This window comes from Colletes latitarsis, chromosome 14 (genome assembly GCF_051014445.1).
Source record: "Colletes latitarsis isolate SP2378_abdomen chromosome 14, iyColLati1, whole genome shotgun sequence".
Lineage (NCBI taxonomy): Eukaryota > Metazoa > Arthropoda > Insecta > Hymenoptera > Colletidae > Colletes > Colletes latitarsis.
The window spans coordinates 20,827,603-20,851,731 of record NC_135147.1 but is presented as its reverse complement, the minus strand read 5'-3'; the positions used below and the strand labels follow the sequence as shown (position 1 = coordinate 20,851,731).

The following is a 24,129-nucleotide window of genomic DNA, read 5'->3' as shown; positions in this document are numbered from 1 at the left end:
TCCAACGAATTTGTCGTCGATTAAGATACTCGGGACCTCAAAGTCGAGGCTGAACAAAAATACGCGTTTCACTGTAGAAATCTTTTCTTATTTCTAAGAAAGTAAACGTTTTATACGTTAAGACAGAATAATTCATTTTTGTTCTCTCATCAATCGGTTCAAAATACGCGTTTTACTGTAGAAATCCCCTTAAGGGAATCTTTTTTTATTTGTAACAAAGTAAACATTTGATACGTTACGACAGAATAATTCATTTTTTTCACTCTCGTTTATCGTTTCATGGCAGTGGGGCGCAAACGAACAAGCCGGTCCAGTGGACGAATCTCAATCCGTCGTGGATGCTGGACGAGATGAAGAAACTGCCGTTCGCGTTTCCCTTCAAAACGCTGGAGGATTACATGAAGAGGGCCGGGATAACGAACGCCTACCAGAGCAAGCCGTGTCTCGACCCGACGGACCCGGAATGCCCGGAAACCGCGCCCAACAAAAAGTCCCAGCAGGTAAGCAAGCCCTGTTGTCTCCGAGATTTCCGGTCGCGGCAACTTCACGACCAATTAAACGCGTCTTCTGGCCTAGAACGCGAAATAAAGGATTCTTTGCCGATTTTTTGCTGAAACACCATCCCTAATAGCTCACCGCGATCTTCGAATATTCGTAAGCACGAAAAGACTTTTAACACTACCCAGTTCAGTGTTATTTAAAACTGTTGAGGTTTCACTGCACAGTGTATTTATTTGATTTATTTTCAACAAGTAATGAGGAAACTATACGAAGCATTACAAGCACTCTGCTTTATCGACAGATCGAGATTTACGATTATGTTTCGTCTTGTTACTTCTGATAAATCATCAAAGAAAAATCATTAAAAAATATAAATTATCAGGGCTTTCTTCGTTGAAGAAGAAACGTTTTAAATAATCATACAACAAATTACGATGTTTTTCACCGTAAATACGCTTGTCTATTTAAAGAAAAATGGAGTTCTCGAAGAGTGGTACCCCAAGCTCTTTCTTTTTTTCTAGTCTCGTCCATATCCGCGTCTGATCACGACTCCAGTTCCCAAGACATCAAAACGCATCATAAATGGTCGTCGTTCGTTTTCGCGTCCGGTTCGATAGATTTTCCTGCCGCGATAGCCCGCGTTTCCTTCGTCTACGCTCCGGCGGGCGGAACAACACCCGCGCATCAGCATTCTCCTTTGATTTCGCGCGGCGAGAGATTCTCGATTTCGGTCGCGCCTTACGTACAGACGATCCCCCGGCACGCTCAATCAAGTATTCATTACCGTGGTCGCCGGCTCCGGGTACGGAATACTCTCCAGACATCAAAGCGAAATGGACGTCGCTGTCCGGGACCTACCGGACTCGCTACGTGCACGCAACCGGTCGTAGCTGGCAGCAGAATTTCAAGTGGCCTCTTATTATTCTGGACATTGATCCTATAAACGAATCTTAGCGTCCAGGCGCTTGTACATTGTTTCATTGCGGCCTAAGCGATTCCCACCTTACGAGTCGGCATTTTGATAGCAATTTCGCCTACGTGATCCTCTCCGCAAATTCCTTCGACGGATTAGCGACAAAAAGATGAACCTCCCTTCTTTTATAAAATATTAATAATACACAGACTGTCACAGCTGGGATAGAAAACAATCTTTTACTCATCTGAAAACTGCAACCTTTCATTTAAACCCTATAATTTTGATCGGACCATTCGATGCAGTTTTTAAATTTCTACAAAATGTATTAAAGCATTCATACTCTAGACGATGCTTTACTTTCGTGATTTTCTAAATTAAATTTTTATCAACGTATTTTCAACTAAAATCGTCGCCACGAATAACGATTACCCCTCATAGCTGCGTGTAAATATTTCTAAAAAATTGTTTTAAATAAATCTAGCCTGGAATTAAAGTTTGCGTAATACGGAGCGAACGTTTACTGCAATGAAAGGGTGGCAGACCCGTCGAATCGCCTCCCGCGAGAATAATCGTCGGTAGCCGAACGTTCTGTGTACAATTGGACGCGCACAGATAGCTACCCAGAACGAATTAACCGCGTAAGTCGAAGACTCAGCCGTAATCAAAGAACGCAGAACCGTTCGAACGAACGTTTCACATGTTACAACCTAATATTTTACGAGCATCAATCAGCCGACATAAGCGGGGAGACCGATAGCGGGCATAAATCGCGGCGCAAATGAGGCCCGGGCAGAACTAAAGCTAATAAACGTAGTCGGCATAATTACACGCAGGCTGCAAGTTATAACATCAATCCCTCTGACGCAGGAACAAGCGTGCTAATAAGCGGTCGCGAAAGAGCTTTTTGCTCGAAGGCGGCTTACAACGTTACGAACGCTTCGACGGTGGCGTAATACGTGTCACGAGCTTGCTACTTGCTGTAACGCCACCGCACAGGTAACAAGAAACCCAGAGAGAACACCGTGTAATTACACGTATCGATCTCTCGAAAGGTTCTGATATTCAGAATTAACGCGAACGCTAGGATTGCTGCTTGCTCATCGTTGGCAACGCGGTCCCTCGTTAATGTTCGCTCTTTCCCTCGGTATTGTTCGCAGAGTCCATCAATTTCCAGAACGTGCTAGAAGGCTAACGTTTATGTTAATAACCAAATTATCTTATTATTAATTAATTTGTTATTATTATCCACGACGTCTATCAATTTTCTGGCAATGTGACATCATTGGAACATTTAACTATCAGCATTCATTCATAACTCTAGTGGTTACTATTATAATGTAATATTCAAAATAACTTAAATATTGAACGTACACGTATGAATTAGTATCCTTGGAAAGGTTAAACTTGAGCTACAATATGAAAATCGTGTAATTTAAAAAAGAAAGTGTATAAAAGTGTATTTTTGAACGATTTTAGAATCTGTATAACGATCGACAATTTTCAAGTACCTCTCTCGTTGCAAAAACAATACAAGGTTTCACGATGCAAAACAGTTTAAGATGAGTCTAGTTTCGGAGAAGGCAATGAAGAAATAAATAATAACGAGTCAAGGAACTTTGAGAAACTACGATAAAATAACCGTTTAACCGAGGAAGACGATCGTTGATCTGGCAAGTACGGCTACACGAGGTTATTTGCTGGAGAATCGTGGCACTAAAAATGGAGGGGATCGGGGATCGTTCGATCGAATTTCGTAGGTGGGCCGCTTTCGGTGACACCGGTTCGAACGGAAATCGAACGATCGCGGACCCTTTTTACAAGGGGGGGAGGGCGAATTTTCGGGCGTAATAAGATACCGAAACGAGCAATTTTCGCCGCTCCGGGGAGAAGAAATCGGGAACGACCGCGCCTCGAATGAAACGATTCCCATGCGAAATCGACGATGCGTATGGGAGTCGCGTGGGCCGCGACCAGAGGTGCATTAAAATAATAAAATCGAGAGATGTGCGTCATTATTGCGCCACGTCGGTGGTCGCGACCGTACACACGCGCGTCGCGTATACCTTTTCACGACCAACACATTACGCGCCAGTCATTTCACTGTCATTAACATACGACCAGATTCCAGTCGCTTGCACGTGCACGCACGGATCCCGATGAATTACGTCCGTGTAACGAGGGATCCGTAATCGTTTCGCGGAAATTTTCAGATAGAAACCTGGCCTGAATGCGCAGAAATCCGAAACGACCCACCACCGGTCGTCGAACGACATTTCTAACTGCAATTACGTTGCGTGGGCATTACGGGTAATTGCGACTAATGCTGCGAATTTTTAGATCACTGGAATTGCCTAGCGTTGATTCAGAATTCTCCAAATTACGCTAAAATCTAAATTTTGCTGTTCTATGTATACGTATTTATTTTTATTTGACAATTCTTTTAAACGCTCGAGTACAATAACATCGAATCTTAAAAATATAGAACCTTTAATTATTTATTTAATTATTGAATTAAATTCAACAAACGAATGAATATTGTCAAAAAGTTTCATATTCAAATATCGTATTCAATTAATTCTCCAAATTACGCTATAATCTTCAATTTTTGTACATTGCTGTTGGAATAATGAAAAGCAAACTTTGTATTTATATATATTTATTTCTAGTACTGATTATTATTCACTATATTAATTCAATAAACGAGTAAATATCATCAAAAGGTTTCATGTTCAAATATCGTATTGAAATTAGAAATTATCTCGACTCGTGCTGAAACGTTCTTAATTATGTAAAAATTAATTTTTACTTTCGATAACGTTAATGGCGCGTTTAAATACGGCAATTGTAAAGTTTCGAAAGCTTTACCAGAGATACGACTCCATCGAGCATGTTTATTTTCTTCTCTTCTTCCGCGCAGCGCATTTGCAAAGATTACCGCTTCATCCCCTCGATAAAAGAAGACGACCACAGACAAAGAAAGGCACAATGAAATTTATATACAAAGATGCGCGTTGCATCCTTTTGCACGATACCTTGGGCTCACGTGCACACGCAAGTATGAAAGGAAAGAGAAAGAGACGGGCGGAGAAGAGACAGAGATTGCAGGGGGAAGATACAAGGCGCGGTCAATTAATTTCGCATAATTGAAAGCATGGATTTATGTCGTCTGTCCTCGGAAAGAAGGCATCTCTTAGCTCTCCCCTCTTTCCTCTTCGTACGATTTCTCTCTGTTTCTCGTTTCCTTTTTGCCACGCACTCTCCGTGTCTCTCTTTCTTCGACCGTGGTCTTTCATTTCTACTTCTATTTCCATACAGTGTGTGTGCACGCCTGTACTTAAGGTAATTACACTTAATGGCCACGTGGTGCAGTCAGCCCTCGGCGCGTTGGAACATTTCGAGTATAGCTGCGGGCAGAGAACGTCCCTTGAAACCGTACGCAGAAGGGAGAGTGGCCGAATGTGTTCCGCGTGCAGAGAACGAGAGTATTTGCAATATCGATGCAATATACAAATAAACATCAGAATTCGAACAGGGAACTTTTTAAACCACCCTTTGGAGTTTTGAAATTTAAAAATAAATCCAGAACGCGGAGTAGCATTTCTTTTGGAGAAAATCGACAATTTATATGTACTATTTGTGAAATGACCAATTGTTCCAAACAGAGCTAGAAGAAACTTTTGTAGAGAATATCGTTGGTCAGGAAATCAGCGGGTGAGATCGTTAATAGCATTTGTTTTAATTATATTTGCCGGTGGATTAAACTTTGGATCGTCGAATTCGCTCGTGCAGGAAACGACGTCATGCTGCCCGCTATCCGGGTGTTCCTTGTCCCTGATTCGCCGACCAAGCATCCCTGGCTCGTTAGGCAGTCCGAGAAAGATCAAGCTTTCTTAGGAGGCGGCCTAGCCTGCGGCCTTTTAAAGATTCCTGCTTTTCACGACCGCTTAATGGAATTATTATCCAATCCATGCTGATCGCATAATTAATGAACACCGGCCTGGGATCCGGGGGATCGATAAGATCATCGATGAAGAGCAGATACGTGATCTCCAGGGGGGGAAAGAGAGCCGCATCCGGTGAAAATCGGCGACTCATAGTGCAGCTGCGACATTCTGACCAAGCTGGACACGATTAAACGAGGATATCTTAAACATTTTTCCACACGCGATATTATTATCGTCAGTGCACAAACTTAATGTAATCTTATTCTTTTCCATGCATTGGTGTATCTAAAAAATAGTATTCTCTTTTTTTAAAACAAACTTTGCAATTATACTGTTCGATAATTTTGAATCTTCACAGAAAAGAGTTTAAGAGTCGTCACACTTTAAAGTTTACTAAATTTTAAGATTAATTTTTATTTTAAATTTATTTTATCGTTAACGCAGACAATTTTGACGATGCTAAGAATTTCTTGGGTGTAATTTCGATACGATTTATCGGAGACTAAGAGACTGGAAGGCTGAAATGGGAACTAACTGTAGCAGTCCCTTGTACCGCTGGAGATGACGTAGTAACAAAGGAAAGAACGAGAAGTATCCAGGTGCAAGAGACGCGCGATTCGAGTGGAATATAACACGACTACCGGTTCGCTGTCAGCGAGTCGGCAACGCTAGTCGAACACGCAAAGAAAAACAAGAAAAGCGTGCCAGTAGTGCGCCGACGTTTTGTGGCACGCATAGTGTCCGTTCGTGGAATTACGTAACGCGACGTCCACGTGCAACGCGTCTCGTCCGAATCACAGGTAGAATCACGATCAAGGAGCTTTATCTGGTATGCTGGAACGATATCCGGTAACGTCGGACGCAACTGTCTATACAGGGTGCGGCGGCAGCCATATTGGAAGCGTGCGTGAGGTCATTCGCGCGCAAAAATGGGTCAAAATCGCGCGATAAATTTTACTTTTTGAAAGTTGTTTCGAAAATTATCCTTGTCGTACGTTTATTCATAAAATGTGGAAAACGTTTCACAATTGTTTCTACGAACTATCGTTGCTGTAATTAGCATTTTTATTTGATCGATTCTTCCTAATCCTTTCAATGACCTCACGGTGGCCGCCATATTGGAAGTTCGCGTGCAAAAATGGGTCAAAATCGCGCGATAGATTTTGCTTTTCGAGAATTATTTTGAAAATCTGAACTTCGTCTTTGTCGTGAGTTTATTCATGAAATTTGGAAAGAGGCGATCGAACGAAAATTACCAAAATTTTATTCGTCACATTTTATCGATTGTTTCTTTACCGTTCGGTGTGAAATATCGTCGTTGTAATTAGTATTTTTATTGCAGCCTCTCGGCGGTCGAGGGGGTGATTTTATCGCTCGAAAGCGGGAATTGTTGAAATTCGTACAGTTTTCTGTCCACGAACGAATTGTTTTCGACAAAATCCGTGAACAAGATATCGTGGGGGATAATGATATAGCAAATCGACAGTTTGGACACGCGATGATCATGTTGGGTGGGCTCAGAAGTTACACGTTGCCCGCGTTGGTATGCGGGTGTCGCGCCACGACTGTATCGGGAATTAAAGGATGTCCGTGTACCGCGAACGGAATCGCATTAAATGAGAATTCCTCTCGAGAAATCGGTGAAAAATTTCGAACGTCGTCGGGGCACAATTGTCTACAGTAATTGCACGCAAAAAAGAGAATCGAAAAGTTAATCGTAGACCTGCATTCCCCGCTCATTTTTGCCACCGATTCGTTTGTAATTTCCACGAAACGCGTTTACATCCTTAGATAATGTCCTCAAGATTTTGAAAACCAAATTATTAAACAATACTCTACGCGAAATACTAAAGTTTTATCGAAAACAGGCGTTTTGAGACTTTCGAGCAGCAATGCGTACTCGTCGTCCAATTTCTGCGATCGTGACTCGGTTATTTGCTTAATTATTATGCAATGCCCGACGATTTAATCGCTGGTAATTAATACCACCTCGTTAGTATGCGATCAACGACCGCCGTATCTCGTAGTTTTGCACTTCCCATTATTCGTCGTTCCCTCGTCCCCGGCGATTTTCACGAAATTTGTTAAAACCCCTCCGTCCCCACAAAGTAATTAATTGGTAATTATCGAGCACTTACGTAATTGCTACCGGTTACTCGACGATCCTTAGACGAAAGGTATGATATGCAGCCTGTCCGCGGTGGAGAAATTTAACGTCGACTTCGGTGAAGTGGATGTCCGCTGTCGAGGGAAATTTAATGAGTAACCAAAGACTGACACTAAAATTGGTCTTGCGAACCGTCCACGATTGATTACATTAGCAAAGAACGATTTTCCATAAACGTTTATTCGTCCTGGACAGTTTCGAAATGCGTAAACGTTTTATTGGAAACATTATTTGATGTACTTAAATCATTACTGTAACCAGTACTAGAACATGTTAAGTGAACGAAACTATTTATAATTTTTATTTTATCTGAAAATGAAAGTACAAACAATTATGGAACTCAAAACTCAAGTTTTAAGACTAGGTTTACAAACACTCGTTGCACATATTTTTATTGTAATTCGCTGTGCTACATTAAAATGCAGTTTTGAATTTGATAAAGTCTCGTGCAGAGAAGTCTAAAGAGCATAACTCCGGCGATGTAGGTAGCCTGGGCCAAGGTCTGTGGCTTCCACATGTGATCCATCGATTTGGAAATCGTCCATTCAGATAGTCCTGAACGATTTTAGCATAATAACAGGGGGCACCATCGTGTTGAAAGACGACGGTGCTAACAATCCTATCCTCGTTCAACCGAGGCCCAAGGAATTGCTGCACGTATTGTCCTGTCTGTTGGCCCCGCCTTATGAAATCTCCTAAACTTTTCTCCGATTTCATTACATTTTTACCAAAAAGATCAATTCTAAAGTAGAGACATTTAATTAAATAAATTTAAATAGGATTATGCAATTTAACGCTAGAACTACCGTCAAAATGATTTGTAATTTCTAATAAAAATTGTAAAATATTCATGGGAATGGACTTTTGAAATTGTACCATAGTTTTCTATAAGAGACACTTCTTCGAGTATCTATTTAATTTCTTTGGTACAAATAAATACACTATGATTGTCTTCAAGGATATTGACTCCTATGTGTATGTCTAGTATTTAAATTATTTTGAATATTACATCATAATAGAGTAACCACTAGAGTTATGAATGAATATTCATAATTAAATTTTTCAATGATGTCAGACAATTGATGGACGTTGTGGGTGAATGTCAACTTGCATTTTTGTTTATTAGGGCCAAGTAAGCTAATATGGAATACAGTTCATTACCAGCCTCTTTTTTGTTCCGTTTAATAAGTTCGACGAAGTTTTAAGTATTTTATCGAAGCTTTCGTGAGTTCGTGTCAGCGTAGAAAACTATTCTACAGCAGCCAAGGTACGATATTCGATTTCGGTGGGTCAGTAACCGACTATCTACGGATCTTCGGTGCGTGACCGAGACTAGAAGCCCGCGTCAAGTCACGTTAGGAATTCTTTTGCCCGTCGAAAGAATAATTCTGGATAGAATGAAGGCTCGGAATGGGCGTTCCTTCGTGCCCCGAGAAATGATAAAAACGCGATCGTAAGTGAGACACGGCATAGGGTGGCCCTGGGGTGTTGCGGACCTCACAGCGAGATTTTATGGGGACCTATAAAAGGAGCATACCAGTCAGGACTTTAAACGATCGCCGTCTAGTTGCTTGGACCTTGTCCAATGTTCCCTATATCATGCCAAGATAAATAACGCGGACAGGACGAACCGTGGAGATGCTTATCCCCTGTAACGAATGTATTGTGACGGCTGCACAGTTCACAATTCGTTAGCGATCATTCGACCAGACTCGGAAAGACAATATTTTAAACAACGTCGCGCGGTTTTCCGAACAGTCGGTTTCAAGTCATCCGCGAGAATTCATTCGCCATTTTACACCGTTAATAAATCTTGCGAACTTTTCTACCGGTAAATTATCGCGCCAGTCAGCCATCGACGAATCGATCATTAAACGTAACGTAGTGTTTGTGAATTCAACGAGACAGGATGCCTTTGATTACTAGACGTTGGATACTGATTTGCAACCATTACGAAAGGCGTTTATGGACATAATATGTGCGTACATTTACGCAAATAGAATTATGCTGTTAGACGCAAGTACTAGTTTACAGAGTTTAAATTAATATATGATTTCTAACTCTTGCACGACGCCTGGACGCAAATGTTAAACTCAAGGGGGGAAAATTTGTCTACGACCTACATAGATTGATCGATAGATTAGACGACCAGCAAACGATAGATCCAGATTCGAATCTCGGTCAAGTAATTTCAATGGCCGTTTCTCTTTACAGCGATTGGAATTCAATTTCGCTAACGTGACTTCTTTGTATCCCTAGGAAAACTTCTAAAGAATTGAGGTGGAGATTTAGGGGGGGAATTGTTGCCTCAAGACCCAAAGGTTTTCATTCTTTGAAAGATGGGGTTAACGAAAAAATAATTTTCTACTTAAATTATTTACATTTTTCTACGCAAACAATTTTCTTTTCGTACCCCCTATTTTGAAAAACACTACCCTACATAGCATAGATTAGAAAGCATAGATTGGGGGCTTACAAATTTTTTTTGGTATTTGAATATCTATGCTTTACTATAATCGTTAATTATACTCGAGCTTTGATCTCGATTTTTACGCGACTGACAGTATTTTCGACGTAGGCGCTTACATCACACGATCTCTTTTATCAGGTACCAGACATAGGAGCCGAATTAACGGGCGGCTGTTATGGTTTCGCCGCGAAATATATGCATTGGCCCGAGGAGCTGCTCGTTGGCGGTGCTAAGCACAATAAGACCGGTCACTTGACCCGCGCAGCTGCACTCCAGACTGTTGTGCAGCTAATGGGAGAGCGAGAGCTTTACGATTTCTTCGCTGGCACCTACAAGGTACACCATATCGACTGGTCCCAGGAAAAGGCGTCTCAGGTGCTCGAGATCTGGCAGCGGGCGTTCAGCAATCAGGTGAAAAAGCATCTGGAGGCGAACGGCTCGGCGCCGTACAATTTGTACGCGTTCAGCACGACAACAATGAACGACATACTTGGAAAGTACAGCGAGGTGTCCATCATGAAGATCGCCATTGGGTGCGCACTGATGGTTAGTAAGAAGTTCCTGGAAACATTGAACGCGGTTTGCTGAATCGAAATGACGGGCATGCAAATTACAAGCATTGGTCTTTCAGACGTTTCGAATTCGAAATGATTTCGAAAGTACATTTCTTGAACTACTTCCTGTAAAAATTTCGTATAAAAATATTTATTATTATAGACATAATAGGAACCGGCGTGAGAGGTCTCCAAAAATTTGTTGTAATCGGGCGGATGTGTAATTTTTCACTGCAAATTCTAAAACAAAAAATTATGCAATTTTATTAAACTGTAAGACAGTAGTTTCATTTGCACGTAGGGATTTAGAAAAATGAGAATTTATTATGAAATGGAACTTTGAAGATCTCAAAAAAGATGTGGAAAAGGTCAATATTTTTTTTAACACGTTTTTTTAAGAAGTTAGTTTTGAGAAATATACGTTTGAAGTTTCATACGCTTGATACAAACACTCTTCGTTCACACCACTTATCGCTCTAGATATTACATTGTTTACATCTACTAAAACTTCTGCAACTTTGTCATTTTTGCGAATTTTACTTTAATACTTTAGGGGGTCATTCTTAAAACAAACATTAAAAAGAGAGAAAAACAAAATTTCAATTTTTTCAATTCGTCACAGTAGTTTACACTCTTAAATAAAATAAAAACTTGTAACATATTTACTACTTCAAAAGATTAGACAATCATGTTTTTTGAAAGGTTGGAGAAAAAGATTTTGTTGAATTTTGAGATTGTATAGCAATATTCTCTAATTATTTTTAGCAGTGTCTGTTAATTCCTCTTTAATTGTCAATGGAAATATTTATGTTACAAACTGACACTGCTTTATTACCTGTAAAACACAATTACACTTCATAAAAACATTAATATGCTTCCATTAAAAACGTGAAATTTTTACTATATGTGACAAAACAATTTCGATCCCTTTGATAATAGACCCACTGTCAATGTGAAAAAAAATTACGATCAAAACATTGAAAATAAATCTCCGTTGCAGCTACTGTACGCCGGCGTGGTGCTTCTTCGATGGAAGGATCCAGTGCGTTCCCAGGCTGGCGTTGGTATAGCGGGCGTGATGTTGATCTGCGCGACGGTGGCAGCTGGTTTGGGGTTCTGCGCCCTCCTGGGCATCCCCTTCAACGCGGCGACCACTCAGATAGTCCCGTTCCTGGCTCTTGGGCTCGGTGTGCACGATATGTTCCTGCTGACGCACACGTACGCCGAGCTGTCGGTGAACGAGGTGCCCAGCGGAGAACAGACGGGGGTGGTTCTCAAGAGGACCGGCCTTTCTGTTCTCCTGGCAGGTATCTGCAACGTCTCGGCGTTCTTCGCGGCGGCGCTGATCCCGATTCCGGCTCTGCGTGTGTTCTGTCTGCAAGCTGGCGTCCTGTTGCTGTTCAATCTGGCCGCCATGCTGCTCGTGTTTCCGGCCATGGTCAGCCTGGACCTGAGGAGACGTCGTTCGGGTCGCTCGGACATATTCTGCTGCTGTTTGCCGTCGAACGCCAGCAGGAACAAGTACGCGAACAGAACGAGCAACGGCACCGCGAAGCAGACGGTGACCAGGGCCATACCGCCGGAGCGTCGCGAGACCTGCACGCAGATACTGACGTCGCAGAACGCGCAGAACGAGTCCTGGGTGGGCGGCAACATCGACGTGGACACGGAGAAGCAGTGCAACGAGGAGGACACCCTGACGGGATGCAGCCAGGACGACTGCCTCAGCTTCTCGTTGACTCAGTTGGCCGCGAGGCACTACGCTCCCTTCGTCACCAGACCAGCGACCAAGGTCTTCGGTATGATGATACTGATCGCGGTTTTAGCTGGAAGCGTCTGGCAAGCCATCAAGGTCAACGACGGCCTGGAGTTGACCGACCTGGTCCCTCAGAACTCCAACGAGCACGCCTTCCTCGCTGCACAGTCGAAGCATTTCGGGTTTTACAACATGTATGCCGTGACCGGTGGCGATTTCGAGTATCCGAACAATCAGAAGTTGCTGTACGAGTACCACGACGCGTACATGAGGATAAAGAACGTGATCAAGAACGACAACGGCGGTCTGCCGGAGTTTTGGTTGAGTTTGTTCAGAGACTGGCTGAGGGGACTGCAGATCGCATTCGATAAGGACTACGGCAACGGCTGCATCACGCAGGAAAGGTGGTACAAGAACGCCAGCGACGAGGCTATCCTGGCTTACAAGCTGCTGGTGCAGACCGGCCACGTTGATAATCCCATCGATAAGTCACTGGTTACTCAGGTCAGGCTGGTGGACTCCGAGGGGATCATCAATCCTCGAGCGTTTTACAATTATTTGAGCGCATGGGTGTCCAACGACGTGTTGGCTTACGGCGCCTCCCAGGCGAACCTGAGGCCGGAGCCGCGACAGTGGATCTACACCAACGATCACGAGCTCAAGATACCGAAGAGCAATCCGCTGACCTACGCTCAGATGCCGTTCTACTTGCACAAGCTAGCCAACACGCAGGAGATCACCGAGCTGATCGGTAGCGTGAGGAAGCTGTGCAGGAGGTTCGAGGAACGAGGACTGCCAAACTTCCCGTCCGGCATACCGTTCCTGTTTTGGGAACAGTACATGGACCTGAGGAGTTGCCTGGGCATCGCTTTGTTAGCTGCTCTGGCGGCCAGCGTCGCGGTAGTCGGTGTACTGTTGCTGAACCTGTGGGCAGCTCTGTTGGTCGGCACTTCCCTCGCCGCTGTCGTGCTACAACTTCTTGGAATTATGGGCCTCTCCGACATCAAACTGAGCGCCGTTCCAGCCGTTCTCTTGGTTGTCAGCGTCGGGATCGCTGTGCACTTTACGGTGCATATTTGTCTGGTGGGTATAAAGGACGCGGACTAACGACGACGACATGGCCCGAACGAGCGCTTCTTTTTTAACTGGACCGGTCTGAAAGTGCAGAGACCAATGAGCATAAGCGATCTGCAGCGCATAAGCCGTATCTGTTCATTGTGTGGTGAAATATTATACTAAACAGTCGGATTCCAACGACTTCTAGAAGCTCTGAGAATTCATGTCGTTTCTAACGTCTTGGGTTTCCTTTTTCAAATTGTTTGTCGATTCTTCAATTTCTCCTTCGAATCTACAATGTATAAGAATTAAAAAACAATATTTACATTAATAGTATTTAATTTTAATGGTTTAACGAAACTTGTAATATTTAGTATAGACAGAAACATGTTTAAATTAGTGTACAATGCCACATGGGCAATAATCATATTTTTGGAGAAGAAATATTCAACACTAGAGCGCCACTGAATGCAACTCTTATAAACGTAGTGGGCATAAGAATCTTTTATTCGTTTAATTATAATAGCTGCAAATGCTGTTAATAGTCTATAATTTTCCAGTTCCATTGAAAAAGTGCTCGTGCGGATCGTCGACTCTCCTTCTAAGTCACGAATTTAATTATCCAACGTGCAATCTATTCATGGTTTCCTTATCATTGCAGAGCTTCATCACGAGTATCGGAAGCAGGGATCGAAGGATTCGTTTAGCTCTGGAACACATGTATGCGCCAGTAATACACGGGGCGGTGACAACTTTGCTGGCCATTGTCATGTTAGCCTTCTCCGAGTTCGACTTTATCGTTCGATATTTTTTCCTAGTGTTGATCTGCCTGATCGGCATTGGCTTGGTGAACGGGCTATTCTTCTTTCCCATTTTGCTATCTTTGATTGGTCCGTCTCCAGAAGTAATACCCAACGATCATCCGGATCGTATTTCGACGCCGACACCGCCTGCCTCGCCGATCGTCAGAAGATCAAAGCCGCCAACGCCACCCAGAAGATCCTACAAAATTGATAATGCCAGGCTACACGCCGAGCCTTCTCTGACAACGATTACCGAGGAACCCAATTCCTGGCATAGCACGCAAGAATCTTGTATCATCGTTCAACCGGAGTTGAAAGTTGAGACAACGTCGACGTGCGGTAATCAGGTACGCTGCAAACCGAACGAACAAGATACGAAGAAAGTTTTACTTTTCATTGAATACAATTTTTTTTTTTTTTGAACTGAGAGTGTCTTAATATTATCTGCTACACGCTTCCTATCTTTAACCGCTTTACACTTCAATCATAAGTTAACTTGTTCACTTGTATTCGAAATTCATGAAGCATGATTAACGCGTGTGATTTTGTTTTAACTAACAGAACTGTAGCGGATCAGATACAAGTGGGTCTAGTCGAATGTCACCAGTGACGTCAACATCTCATATCACAACTAAGGTCACTGCGACGGCTAATATAAAGGTCGAGGTCCATACACCGTTAACCAGTGAGTATCTACTCTGACGTCGAAAATTAGTTACTCTTATCGTACAATTAAATGGGCTATGCAGAAAGTAACATCACAGGATCAACTAAAAATTCGAGGAATCCTGAATAGATTGAAGTTCGAGAAACGTTTTTTTTACAATGTACTGATTTCTGTATGATATTATTGTAGGTACAGTGGATCGCAGCGAAAAATGCAGGCACACGACTTCCAGTAGCCGAAGGAGCTCGCGCTGCAGTGCGAACGTTAATGCTGGGGAGTCTTCCGGTTCCGGTTCTGAACCGGATTCAGACTCTAACCCACACAAACACTAATGGCAAGTACCGGGGGGACCGGCAGCTGCTGCTCAAGTACCATGCAAAGCGGGAACATACAGAAGGCTGACTAGGATAGATTTATAGTTCTTTTCCTCTTTCCTTTAGTAACTTATAGCGATGTGCGGATACCCAAATTTTATAAATACCAACAGCTCTGTTCGAGGTAAGTTCGCATGAAGTTTAAATACTCAAATATTTCATCAGGTTCAGTGTCTTACATATCGAATATACAAAACAAGAATCTTGAGAACTGAGAAAAATTTTAATGGGAGATTCTAGGAGCCAAAATAAAACGAAAATCAAGAATACCAATTTGTTGATCGAGGCTTTGTTAAAAAGTTATTAACGTTTAAAGTTCCGCCTGTAGGACGGCAATCTGCGAACAGCTGCGTGCGCATGATAGTGGTTCTCATTCAGCATGAGAAACTCTACTCACTGACGTATCGACAGTCTTACAGTTTTGTGAATGAGAACCACTATCACGCGTACGCAGCTGTTCGCAGATTGCCGTTCTACAGGCGGAACTTTAAACGTTAATAACTTGTTAACGAAGCCTCGATCAACAAATTGGTATTCTTGATTTTCGTATTATTTTGGCCTCTAGAATCTCCCATTAACATTTTTCCCAGGGGTGGCCGAACACCCTGTGTATTGATTTAAAAAAAATTGCGAACGAATCTTGAATAGCGCGAAAAACTAAAGTTCCCTAAGAAATGCCAACGATCAGAGTTTATCGGAGTACTCTCGCATCGCTGATAACGCAACGTGCTTATTTTGAATTTTAAAACAAAAGTATTATGTATACTCAGAAAATATTTCTTTATGCTCACTCACCGAACGAATACGTGCAGTGAACGTTGTATATAAATGTTCTCAAAGACGCATTTATATTACCTATCATACATTCAACTCAAAGTACGAATGGTGTATGCGTGCCTCATTTCCCTATTCTTACCGTATTGAATGTATGATAATTATTGGGATAAATGAAACGTGCGATATTTTTAATGAATCGACTTAAGAGCACGTCAAAGAAGATGCTTTACTATGCTCTGTGGTATACGACAGTTTCCATGAAACTATAAGGATATTATTTAGCAAAGTAGAAAAAATTTAATTATCCGTTCTATGTCTGTTAATAATACGGCGACAAAAATTAAGGAATGCAAGGGATTCGGACGTTTGTATAATATTTTCTAGTAATTTGTCGTGCGGTCCGTTAAACGAAATAAATATATGGGTATTAACATTTATTCGAAATGTTAAGTTTATCGAAAGTACGAAACTTTATCGAGATGTTTTCTTCTAGAAAATACGAATAGCATTGTACGCATAATGTGTGCACTGAGGTTTTCGCGAATGATAAACCATCATGTTTTTGAGTGAATAAAATGCATTTAGTAAACCATTTGTACCCATTTGGGTACTTTGATGGCTGAAGATTTGCAGATTACGTTTACGTAATGCTGTTAGAGATAACTTCTTCTAATTTAGAAGTAATTACGAAAATGTAGACTTTTTACGACATTTTTTGTAATGACTACAATGTGGTGCCTTGAGGAAAAGAGTATAAAATTTTGAATAACTACTATTTATTATATGCTAACAGTAACATGCAGTGTGTATATGACTCGAGCGATATTGAATCTGAAATCTATTTATTATTTATTTTATATCTTCACTTTGATATCACGATTATTTAAAGCGATACGTTTTGTACAATGCCTATTTCATATAATAATTTGTAAAAATACTTAATTATTTATGTCACGCTATATAATATTTTTATATAAAATCGTTACTTAATTTAATAAAGTTAAGTCAATCTATCTGACTCGTACCTCTAATGTAAAAAGGTGTAATATATTATTCCACAACTAATATCTACGAGTATATTTTGATAAGTATGACACAGAAATATGTACAATAAGAGAAATATTTTTATGTAAAGTCAATTTGTAAACATAATGAACGCAGACACGGTAGTTAACATGTTAAACGCCACGTGTGCCATAAATGGCGAATTTATTCGTGTTCCCAAATAAGCCAATTAATCAGAAATTTAACGTTTTTACTTTATGCAATTTCATCGTTCGTGTCACAATTTGTTTATGAACAAAATTCAATCTTTTTTTCTTAATCATATTAATTTTTACAGAATATCGATAGCGATTGATTACTGTAAATTTTTAACTGTTATACAAAATCACAGACGGCGTTTAATATGTTAATAAAAAAAGTTGCTCTATAATAGGTGTGGAATTTTTATACAAAAAGTATATAAAAAAACGAATAGTCAATGTACCTCCACTGTACATGCCAAATTTTATTATGTGTTATCTGATTATACCAATTTTGATAAAAAATTCGTATGCCTTCTAAACATAACTTGAAACATAAAGCCAGTAATTTTTCCTGATGCTAAGTTTCAACGGGAGGTGTAAAAATTACGTTACTATTACCTTTAATATTATAGAAGCTAATTATTTTTATGTACTGAATATAGAAGCAATTAATTGTATGATTTATAATATTCATTTGTACATAAATATAATGATGATATTGTAATAATTTGAAGTATATGTTATTTTTCTTCTCAGTTCCCTCGTCGCTCTCGAACCATAATGAAAAAGAAATAATTAAAAATTTTGTTTACGGCAATACACGTTTTAAGACCACCTGATCATATTTTAACTAATGAAAAAACAGACTTTTTACTATTCCTATGTATGACCGTACATATGTATACATCTTACCTTCAAATTACAATTGCTATAAAAACGTATTACTCATAAATTTAATTTATTTATAAAACGCGGTATCAAGATTTCGAGGTATGATTTTATTTAATAGAGTTAGAAATGTATAAAACATTCCTTACGTTCATATTAGTAAAAAATAAAAATTATAGTACATATATTCCATGCTTTTAATTTATATTCCCTATCTTTCCCATTATATTCCTTAGTTTTTTAAATTCTAAAGATTTATAATCCCTTAAAACTACTTTAAATATTATTCAAATATAATTAAATTCTTTAACCATTGCTCTGTACATTGTTTAATGTAATTAATAAATTATAAACGATTACTGGAAGCGATTCTTACTTCAATATTGCGCTAAAAAGTGGCAAAGTATAGTTAGAGGAGGTATCCGGAGTATACCTATACGGTCCCCTCACCCCCCAAGGATTGGTGACGTCGTATAGTATCGCCATCTAAGAACGGGTTTCGAACTAAGAACTGAGGACAGATCCCCTCTCGCCCCCCACGATTTGGTGCAATCGTATGGTATCGCCATCTAAGAACAGGTTTCGAACTAAACACGGAGTACAGCTACCCCCACTCCTCCTACTCCTGATACACACTACTTACCTTGATTATTCATTAATAACTCATTTCCTGGGATTAAAATATGAACTTTTAGAATCGAAGAATATAGTATAGATCCTTGGCAAGATTCAAGGATAGTTTTTAGAACCATTCTGCCAGTAATTAAGACGTTATTAATGAATATCGGAAGTCGTAACATTTACGGCTGTACTATTGTCTGCTTAAATCGATGAATTATCAACTTTTTAACAATAACACGCATATTTTGGCTATCTGAGAACCAAGTAGACATCCCTGGGAACATTCAAGAACCAATTTTGCAACGCTCCTTCCTCTAATTAATTAGTTATTAGCGATAGATCCTTAAGGTGTCGCGTTGAAAGTTTAAAAACAATGTGCAGACTTCCGATATTGCTTAATAACTATTTAATAACGCATGGGATGGCTAAAACAGGTATCCTTGAATCTTGTCAATGGTCTATACTATATTCTTAAACTCTAAAAGTTCATATATTAATCCCAGGAAAGGCGTAATTACTAAATTAAGGAGCAGTGATTTGAAAGCTGTGGTTTGTATTGTGGCACGGAATAGTTCGTTATCTTCAACGCTAGATGGCGCTTATTTACCGACCTCAAACCCCCTGGTGCTAAAACGCCCAAGTTTGTCGAGAAATCCATCTAGCGTAGACAATATGAACTATTCCACGACAAACTTGGGCGTTTTAGCACCAGGGGGTTTGAGGTCGGTAAATAAGCGCCATCTAGCGTTGAAGGTAACGAACTATTCCGCGCCACAATACAAACCACCGCTTTTAAATCACTGCTCCTTAATTTAGTAATTACGCCTTTCCTGGGATTAATATATGAACTTTTAGAGTTTAAGAATATAGTATAGACCATTGACAAGATTCAAGGATACCTGTTTTAGCCATCCCATGCGTTATTAAATAGTTATTAAGCAATATCGGAAGTCTGCACATTGTTTTTAAACTTTCAACGCGACACCTTAAGGATCTATCGCTAATAACTAATTAATTAGAGGAAGGAGCGTTGCAAAATTGGTTCTTGAATGTTCCCAGGGATGTCTACTTGGTTCTCAGATAGCCAAAATATGCGTGTTATTGTTAAAAAGTTGATAATTCATCGATTTAAGCAGACAATAGTACAGCCGTAAATGTTACGACTTCCGATATTCATTAATAACGTCTTAATTACTGGCAGAATGGTTCTAAAAACTATCCTTGAATCTTGCCAAGGATCTATACTATATTCTTCGATTCTAAAAGTTCATATTTTAATCCCAGGAAATGAGTTATTAATGAATAATCAAGGTAAGTAGTGTGTATCAGGAGTAGGAGGAGTGGGGGTAGCTGTACTCCGTGTTTAGTTCGAAACCTGTTCTTAGATGGCGATACCATACGATTGCACCAAATCGTGGGGGGCGAGAGGGGATCTGTCCTCAGTTCTTAGTTCGAAACCCGTTCTTAGATGGCGATACTATACGACGTCACCAATCCTTGGGGGGTGAGGGGACCGTATAGGTATACTCCGGATACCTCCTCTAACTATACTTTGCCACTTTTTAGCGCAATATTGAAGTAAGAATCGCTTCCAGTAATCGTTTATAATTTATTAATTACATTAAACAATGTACAGAGCAATGGTTAAAGAATTTAATTATATTTGAATAATATTTAAAGTAGTTTTAAGGGATTATAAATCTTTAGAATTTAAAAAACTAAGGAATATAATGGGAAAGATAGGGAATATAAATTAAAAGCATGGAATATATGTACTATAATTTTTATTTTTTACTAATATGAACGTAAGGAATGTTTTATACATTTCTAACTCTATTAAATAAAATCATACCTCGAAATCTTGATACCGCGTTTTATAAATAAATTAAATTTATGAATTACATTTTAATCAACATTATTATAAAACATATATGTAATGTATATTTTATAGTGATATCCCTCGAGATGGTCGAAGAAACTCTAGAATCTACAAGCTCACGTATACGTAATCTGGCATAACTGTAAAAGTTAGGTGCATTTAGTACCCAACCTGATCACATTGTCCTACAAAACATAGTGAGTTGGAGAACTATCGATAGTCGACATTATCGATACTTTCCGATAGTTTGCAAAAATGATTGTCGCCGATAGTACTATCGATAGTTCTTCATCTCTAGTAGGGTATTCATTTCAGTTTGTTCCGAACGTGGTTCCTCCCACTTTTCCTCATGAAAATACTAACCACATGTAGCAGTAGTTCTTATTAATTTTCTAATATTAATTTCTTGTAAAGGTGAGACGCTTTTTGATATTTTAAAAATTATTTATTCGTCTAATGAATCGAATATGATAGAGACAGGAGAGTGCGGCCAATGAAGTTGAATTATTTTCACGAACTAATTCTCTTTTCCCATTTGAATTCGATGTATTTCAATGAGAATAAAATAACGTGTAAAATATCAGCTGTAATAAATGAAATGTTCAATTATTTTGAGGCAAGACAACCAATGAATATCGTGATATTTTAATCGCTACGTATGGTTCACGTTTCCATAAGAGAACTTGTATAATTTGCGGTACGTTTCGTTCCAGGAAATCAATATTTCCAAGACTTTGTAATCTTATTTCGTTCCATGGCTTGTAGTCATCTCGACGTGTCGTAAACGTCACCGATCGTCACATTGATTACATTCGTTAAAGTTTCGTTTAATATTACGCGCCTATTTTGCATTTCATTTTTCTATATTGATAATATTTCCGGCATTTTTGATCAGTTGTTTTCAGTTCTTCACAATTTCATTTCCATCGAGTGGAAGTAACTGCGCGATCGTTCGCAAAAATGTTGATAAACGTCTGCGTTTATAATATTCCTCCGTTTTTAAAGTGTCTAATCAAAATATAACAACGTGCGAATATTATGCACTGTTTTTAAATTTAAAGTAATAACTTTTAGATGATAAGAGACAATTTTTTTAAATATGATTTCATTTTCGTTGATTAGAAACATTACAATAGGTATGAAAATGATTTGGTTTGACTAAATCGAATTCTTGTCTTATATAGATTCTATGTAATATTAAGTTTAATAATAAATATATAAATCTATGGTAATATAATGGTTATTTTTAGGTGCTCGTAATATGTTTCACAAAGATCCCCGTCCATTAATACTGTGCGGCCCATCTGGAAGCGGGAAAAGTACATTAATAAAACAATTATTTGAGGAATTCCCAGATAAATTTGGATATTCCATTTCACATACAAGTAGACAGCCTAGGCCAGGCGAGATAGATGGAGAACATTATTATTTTACGACTAAAGAGAAGATGCAGAAAGAGATAGAGCAGGGTGAATTCATCGAAACTGCTACCTATAGTGGAAATTTATATGGCACTAGGTAACTATTGATTTTAAATTATAATTTTCTAATAATTATTATAATGTTTATTTCAATTATAAGAGTACTTTGTTTTCAGTAAACGTGCGGTGGAAGATGTACAAAAAGCAGGCAAAATGTGCATATTAGATATCGATATGCAAGGTGTGAAACAAATTAAACAAAGTTCCCTTAATCCTTTGTATGTATTTATTAAGCCACCATCCTTGAACGAATTAGAGAAAAGATTAAGAGACAGACAAACTGAAACGGAAGATTCTTTACAGCGTAGATTATCTGTTGCTAGAACCGAAATGGAATATGGTATGAGTTTCCTAAAAAAGAGACTATTAATAGTTATTTATAAATATTAATCTATACTAATATTTTAGGTGAACAGCTTGGTAATTTTGATATGGTAATTGAAAATGATGACTTGCCTAAGGCTTATAACAAGCTACGAGAGTTTATACTCTCAAACTTAGGACAATGTAAAACAGGTATGTCATGTAATTTGTATAATCGTCTTTATATGCTTTGTACATCATTTATTATTATTATTATTATTTATATTTTTAATACTTTACAGAATGCTAAACAAATGCTTCCTAAGGATGTGTACTAACTGGAAACTGTAGTATAATCATTTATCATGTGATTTATAATAATAGATAATTATTAGATAATGAAAAGTGCATGGCAAGCTCATGTCTAACGATCGAAATACTAGAATCGAGAATAAACTTAGATAAATAATTTTTTATACTGCAGTAAGTTGAGTTTAATATTGGAAAGTAAATATAGAGAAAGATGCTTTAAATTTTTTATGCGTATAATAAGAATAACTTAGTATTACTTCGCTCGATTAAAAGTTTTTCACGTAATATGTTTGTTTAATGCCTTTAGAGAAAGAGAATTTATTTTTACATTTACAAGTGATAGAATGTGGGTAATAGTTAGTAGTGTGCGGTTACCCGACGTTTTGGTTTCGGGTCGGGTATTTTTCTCAGGTTCGGGCCGGGAACCTGAAAATATATAACATTCGAGTGTCCGAATCTGAAAGTTGAACAATTATGATTTCTTTATATTAATTTAAATAAGGTTTGAGTGCATGATTAAGTTTCCTACCCGACCCGAGGTTCGGTTACCTGCATATCCCTAGTAAAGGTGTAAGTTGTATCTAGCTTTGACAAAAGTTTCACTTTGTCGCAGAATAATTGAAAAATTTAACACAACATATGGTGTTAAACAGATGTAGATATATATGACAAAACTAAAACTGTTAGTTATTATTCGCATGACTAAGAGTGTTCTGAAATCATACGAAATATTGTTCCCTTAAAAGTTTGATCGTTTCTTAGTAATTTTACTGCCACTTATATTTAATTCGCATTAAATAAGTATTTGCATGTTGTACGATAATACAACAAGTTTTGATTTGTTTAATTTTTGGTAATGGTAAACAAGAGCGTGAAATGGTTGTAGAAAAAAAGATATCTTACTGAATCTATGCGGAGAACCATCAATTTGCGTGGAAACAGAACTTAGAACGGAATAGATATCCAAAAATAAAAAAAATGGAGAATTAAATATAATATTCTAGATGTAGCTAACTGAGATTATTCACCAAACGAAGTTGTGTTCCAATAGCGTAGGTTACTTATAAAGTACTTGTGATTTTGTCCTCGTACTTGTCTTTATATTAACAGACATACCATTAGTTACACCATTTCAGAATCAATTCACAAAATCATTTTTGCCTCATCGAAGTGAAAGGAGAAAGTATCGCGCTGACATTCCCATATAAAAGGTCTCATATTTTATTCATTCCATTTAGAAATATCGTGTTCAAAACTTCAAATGAATGTATTTGCATATTTTGAAAGAATAATCATCGCGTCATCTCGCGTTTTTATATCATTACTTTCATTGTTTCGTTCATCGAACTTGAGCATGTTGTTGCTTCCACGATCGTGAAAAGTAAATATTTTCCTATACATGGTTATTACTTGTTAATACATGTATGGTTAATTTGTATAGTGATAATGTAATATTTAAATAGACAAAATGTAGTGACATATGTACATGTTGTTATAGAAAATTGTACTATTGTTGTAACATACTATATTGAATAAATATTTTAAATGGTACATCATTCTTATAAATTGTTCTTAACATGAGTAAGATTTTTCATTACTCTGTTAAAACTTAAACAAAAATAAGCAACGTTT

General features: G+C 38.8%; 2 protein-coding genes across 6 annotated transcripts in view; both read left to right on the top strand.

Annotated features, from left to right (window-relative positions):
• Window positions 1-17,212, top strand: part of Ptc (protein patched) — a 50,897-nt gene extending 33,685 nt beyond the window's left edge. For 2 of the 3 annotated variants that reach the window (XM_076781803.1, XM_076781805.1), the window contains 6 exons: window positions 287-500; window positions 10,137-10,544; window positions 11,553-13,391; window positions 14,026-14,514; window positions 14,729-14,852; window positions 15,024-17,212. In XM_076781803.1, coding sequence (XP_076637918.1) covers window positions 287-500; window positions 10,137-10,544; window positions 11,553-13,391; window positions 14,026-14,514; window positions 14,729-14,852; window positions 15,024-15,166 — 3,217 coding nt within the window. In that variant the 3' untranslated portion in view covers window positions 15,167-17,212. The remainder of the gene's footprint in view (window positions 1-286; window positions 501-10,136; window positions 10,545-11,552; window positions 13,392-14,025; window positions 14,515-14,728; window positions 14,853-15,023) is intronic. The other variant, XM_076781804.1, reaches the window with a different exon arrangement.
• A 3,458-nt stretch (window positions 17,213-20,670) lies between these two features.
• LOC143349987 (guanylate kinase) lies at window positions 20,671-24,048 on the top strand. 3 transcript variants are annotated; one of them, XM_076781704.1, is made up of 5 exons: window positions 20,671-20,815; window positions 21,652-21,919; window positions 21,999-22,222; window positions 22,291-22,398; window positions 22,488-24,048. In XM_076781704.1, the coding sequence occupies exons 2-5, from the start codon at window positions 21,663-21,665 to the stop codon at window positions 22,493-22,495; spliced, it is 597 nt and encodes a 198-aa protein (XP_076637819.1). In that variant the 5' UTR covers window positions 20,671-20,815; window positions 21,652-21,662; the 3' UTR covers window positions 22,496-24,048. The 3 variants fall into 3 exon arrangements, with proteins under 3 accessions (XP_076637819.1, XP_076637820.1, XP_076637818.1); XM_076781705.1 differs by lacking the exon at window positions 20,671-20,815 and adding an exon at window positions 20,852-21,098; XM_076781703.1 differs by lacking the exon at window positions 20,671-20,815 and adding an exon at window positions 21,140-21,537.
• The last annotated feature ends 81 nt before the right edge of the window (window positions 24,049-24,129 follow it).

Coding starts and splice junctions, on each gene's coding strand:
- LOC143349987 (XM_076781703.1), top strand. CDS start 21,501: ATGATTTCATTTTCGTTGATTAGAAACATTACAATAG. Junction 21,538..21,651: donor GATTAGAAACATTACAATAG/GTATGAAAATGA, acceptor GGTTATTTTTAG/GTGCTCGTAATATGTTTCAC. Junction 21,920..21,998: donor GGAAATTTATATGGCACTAG/GTAACTATTGAT, acceptor CTTTGTTTTCAG/TAAACGTGCGGTGGAAGATG.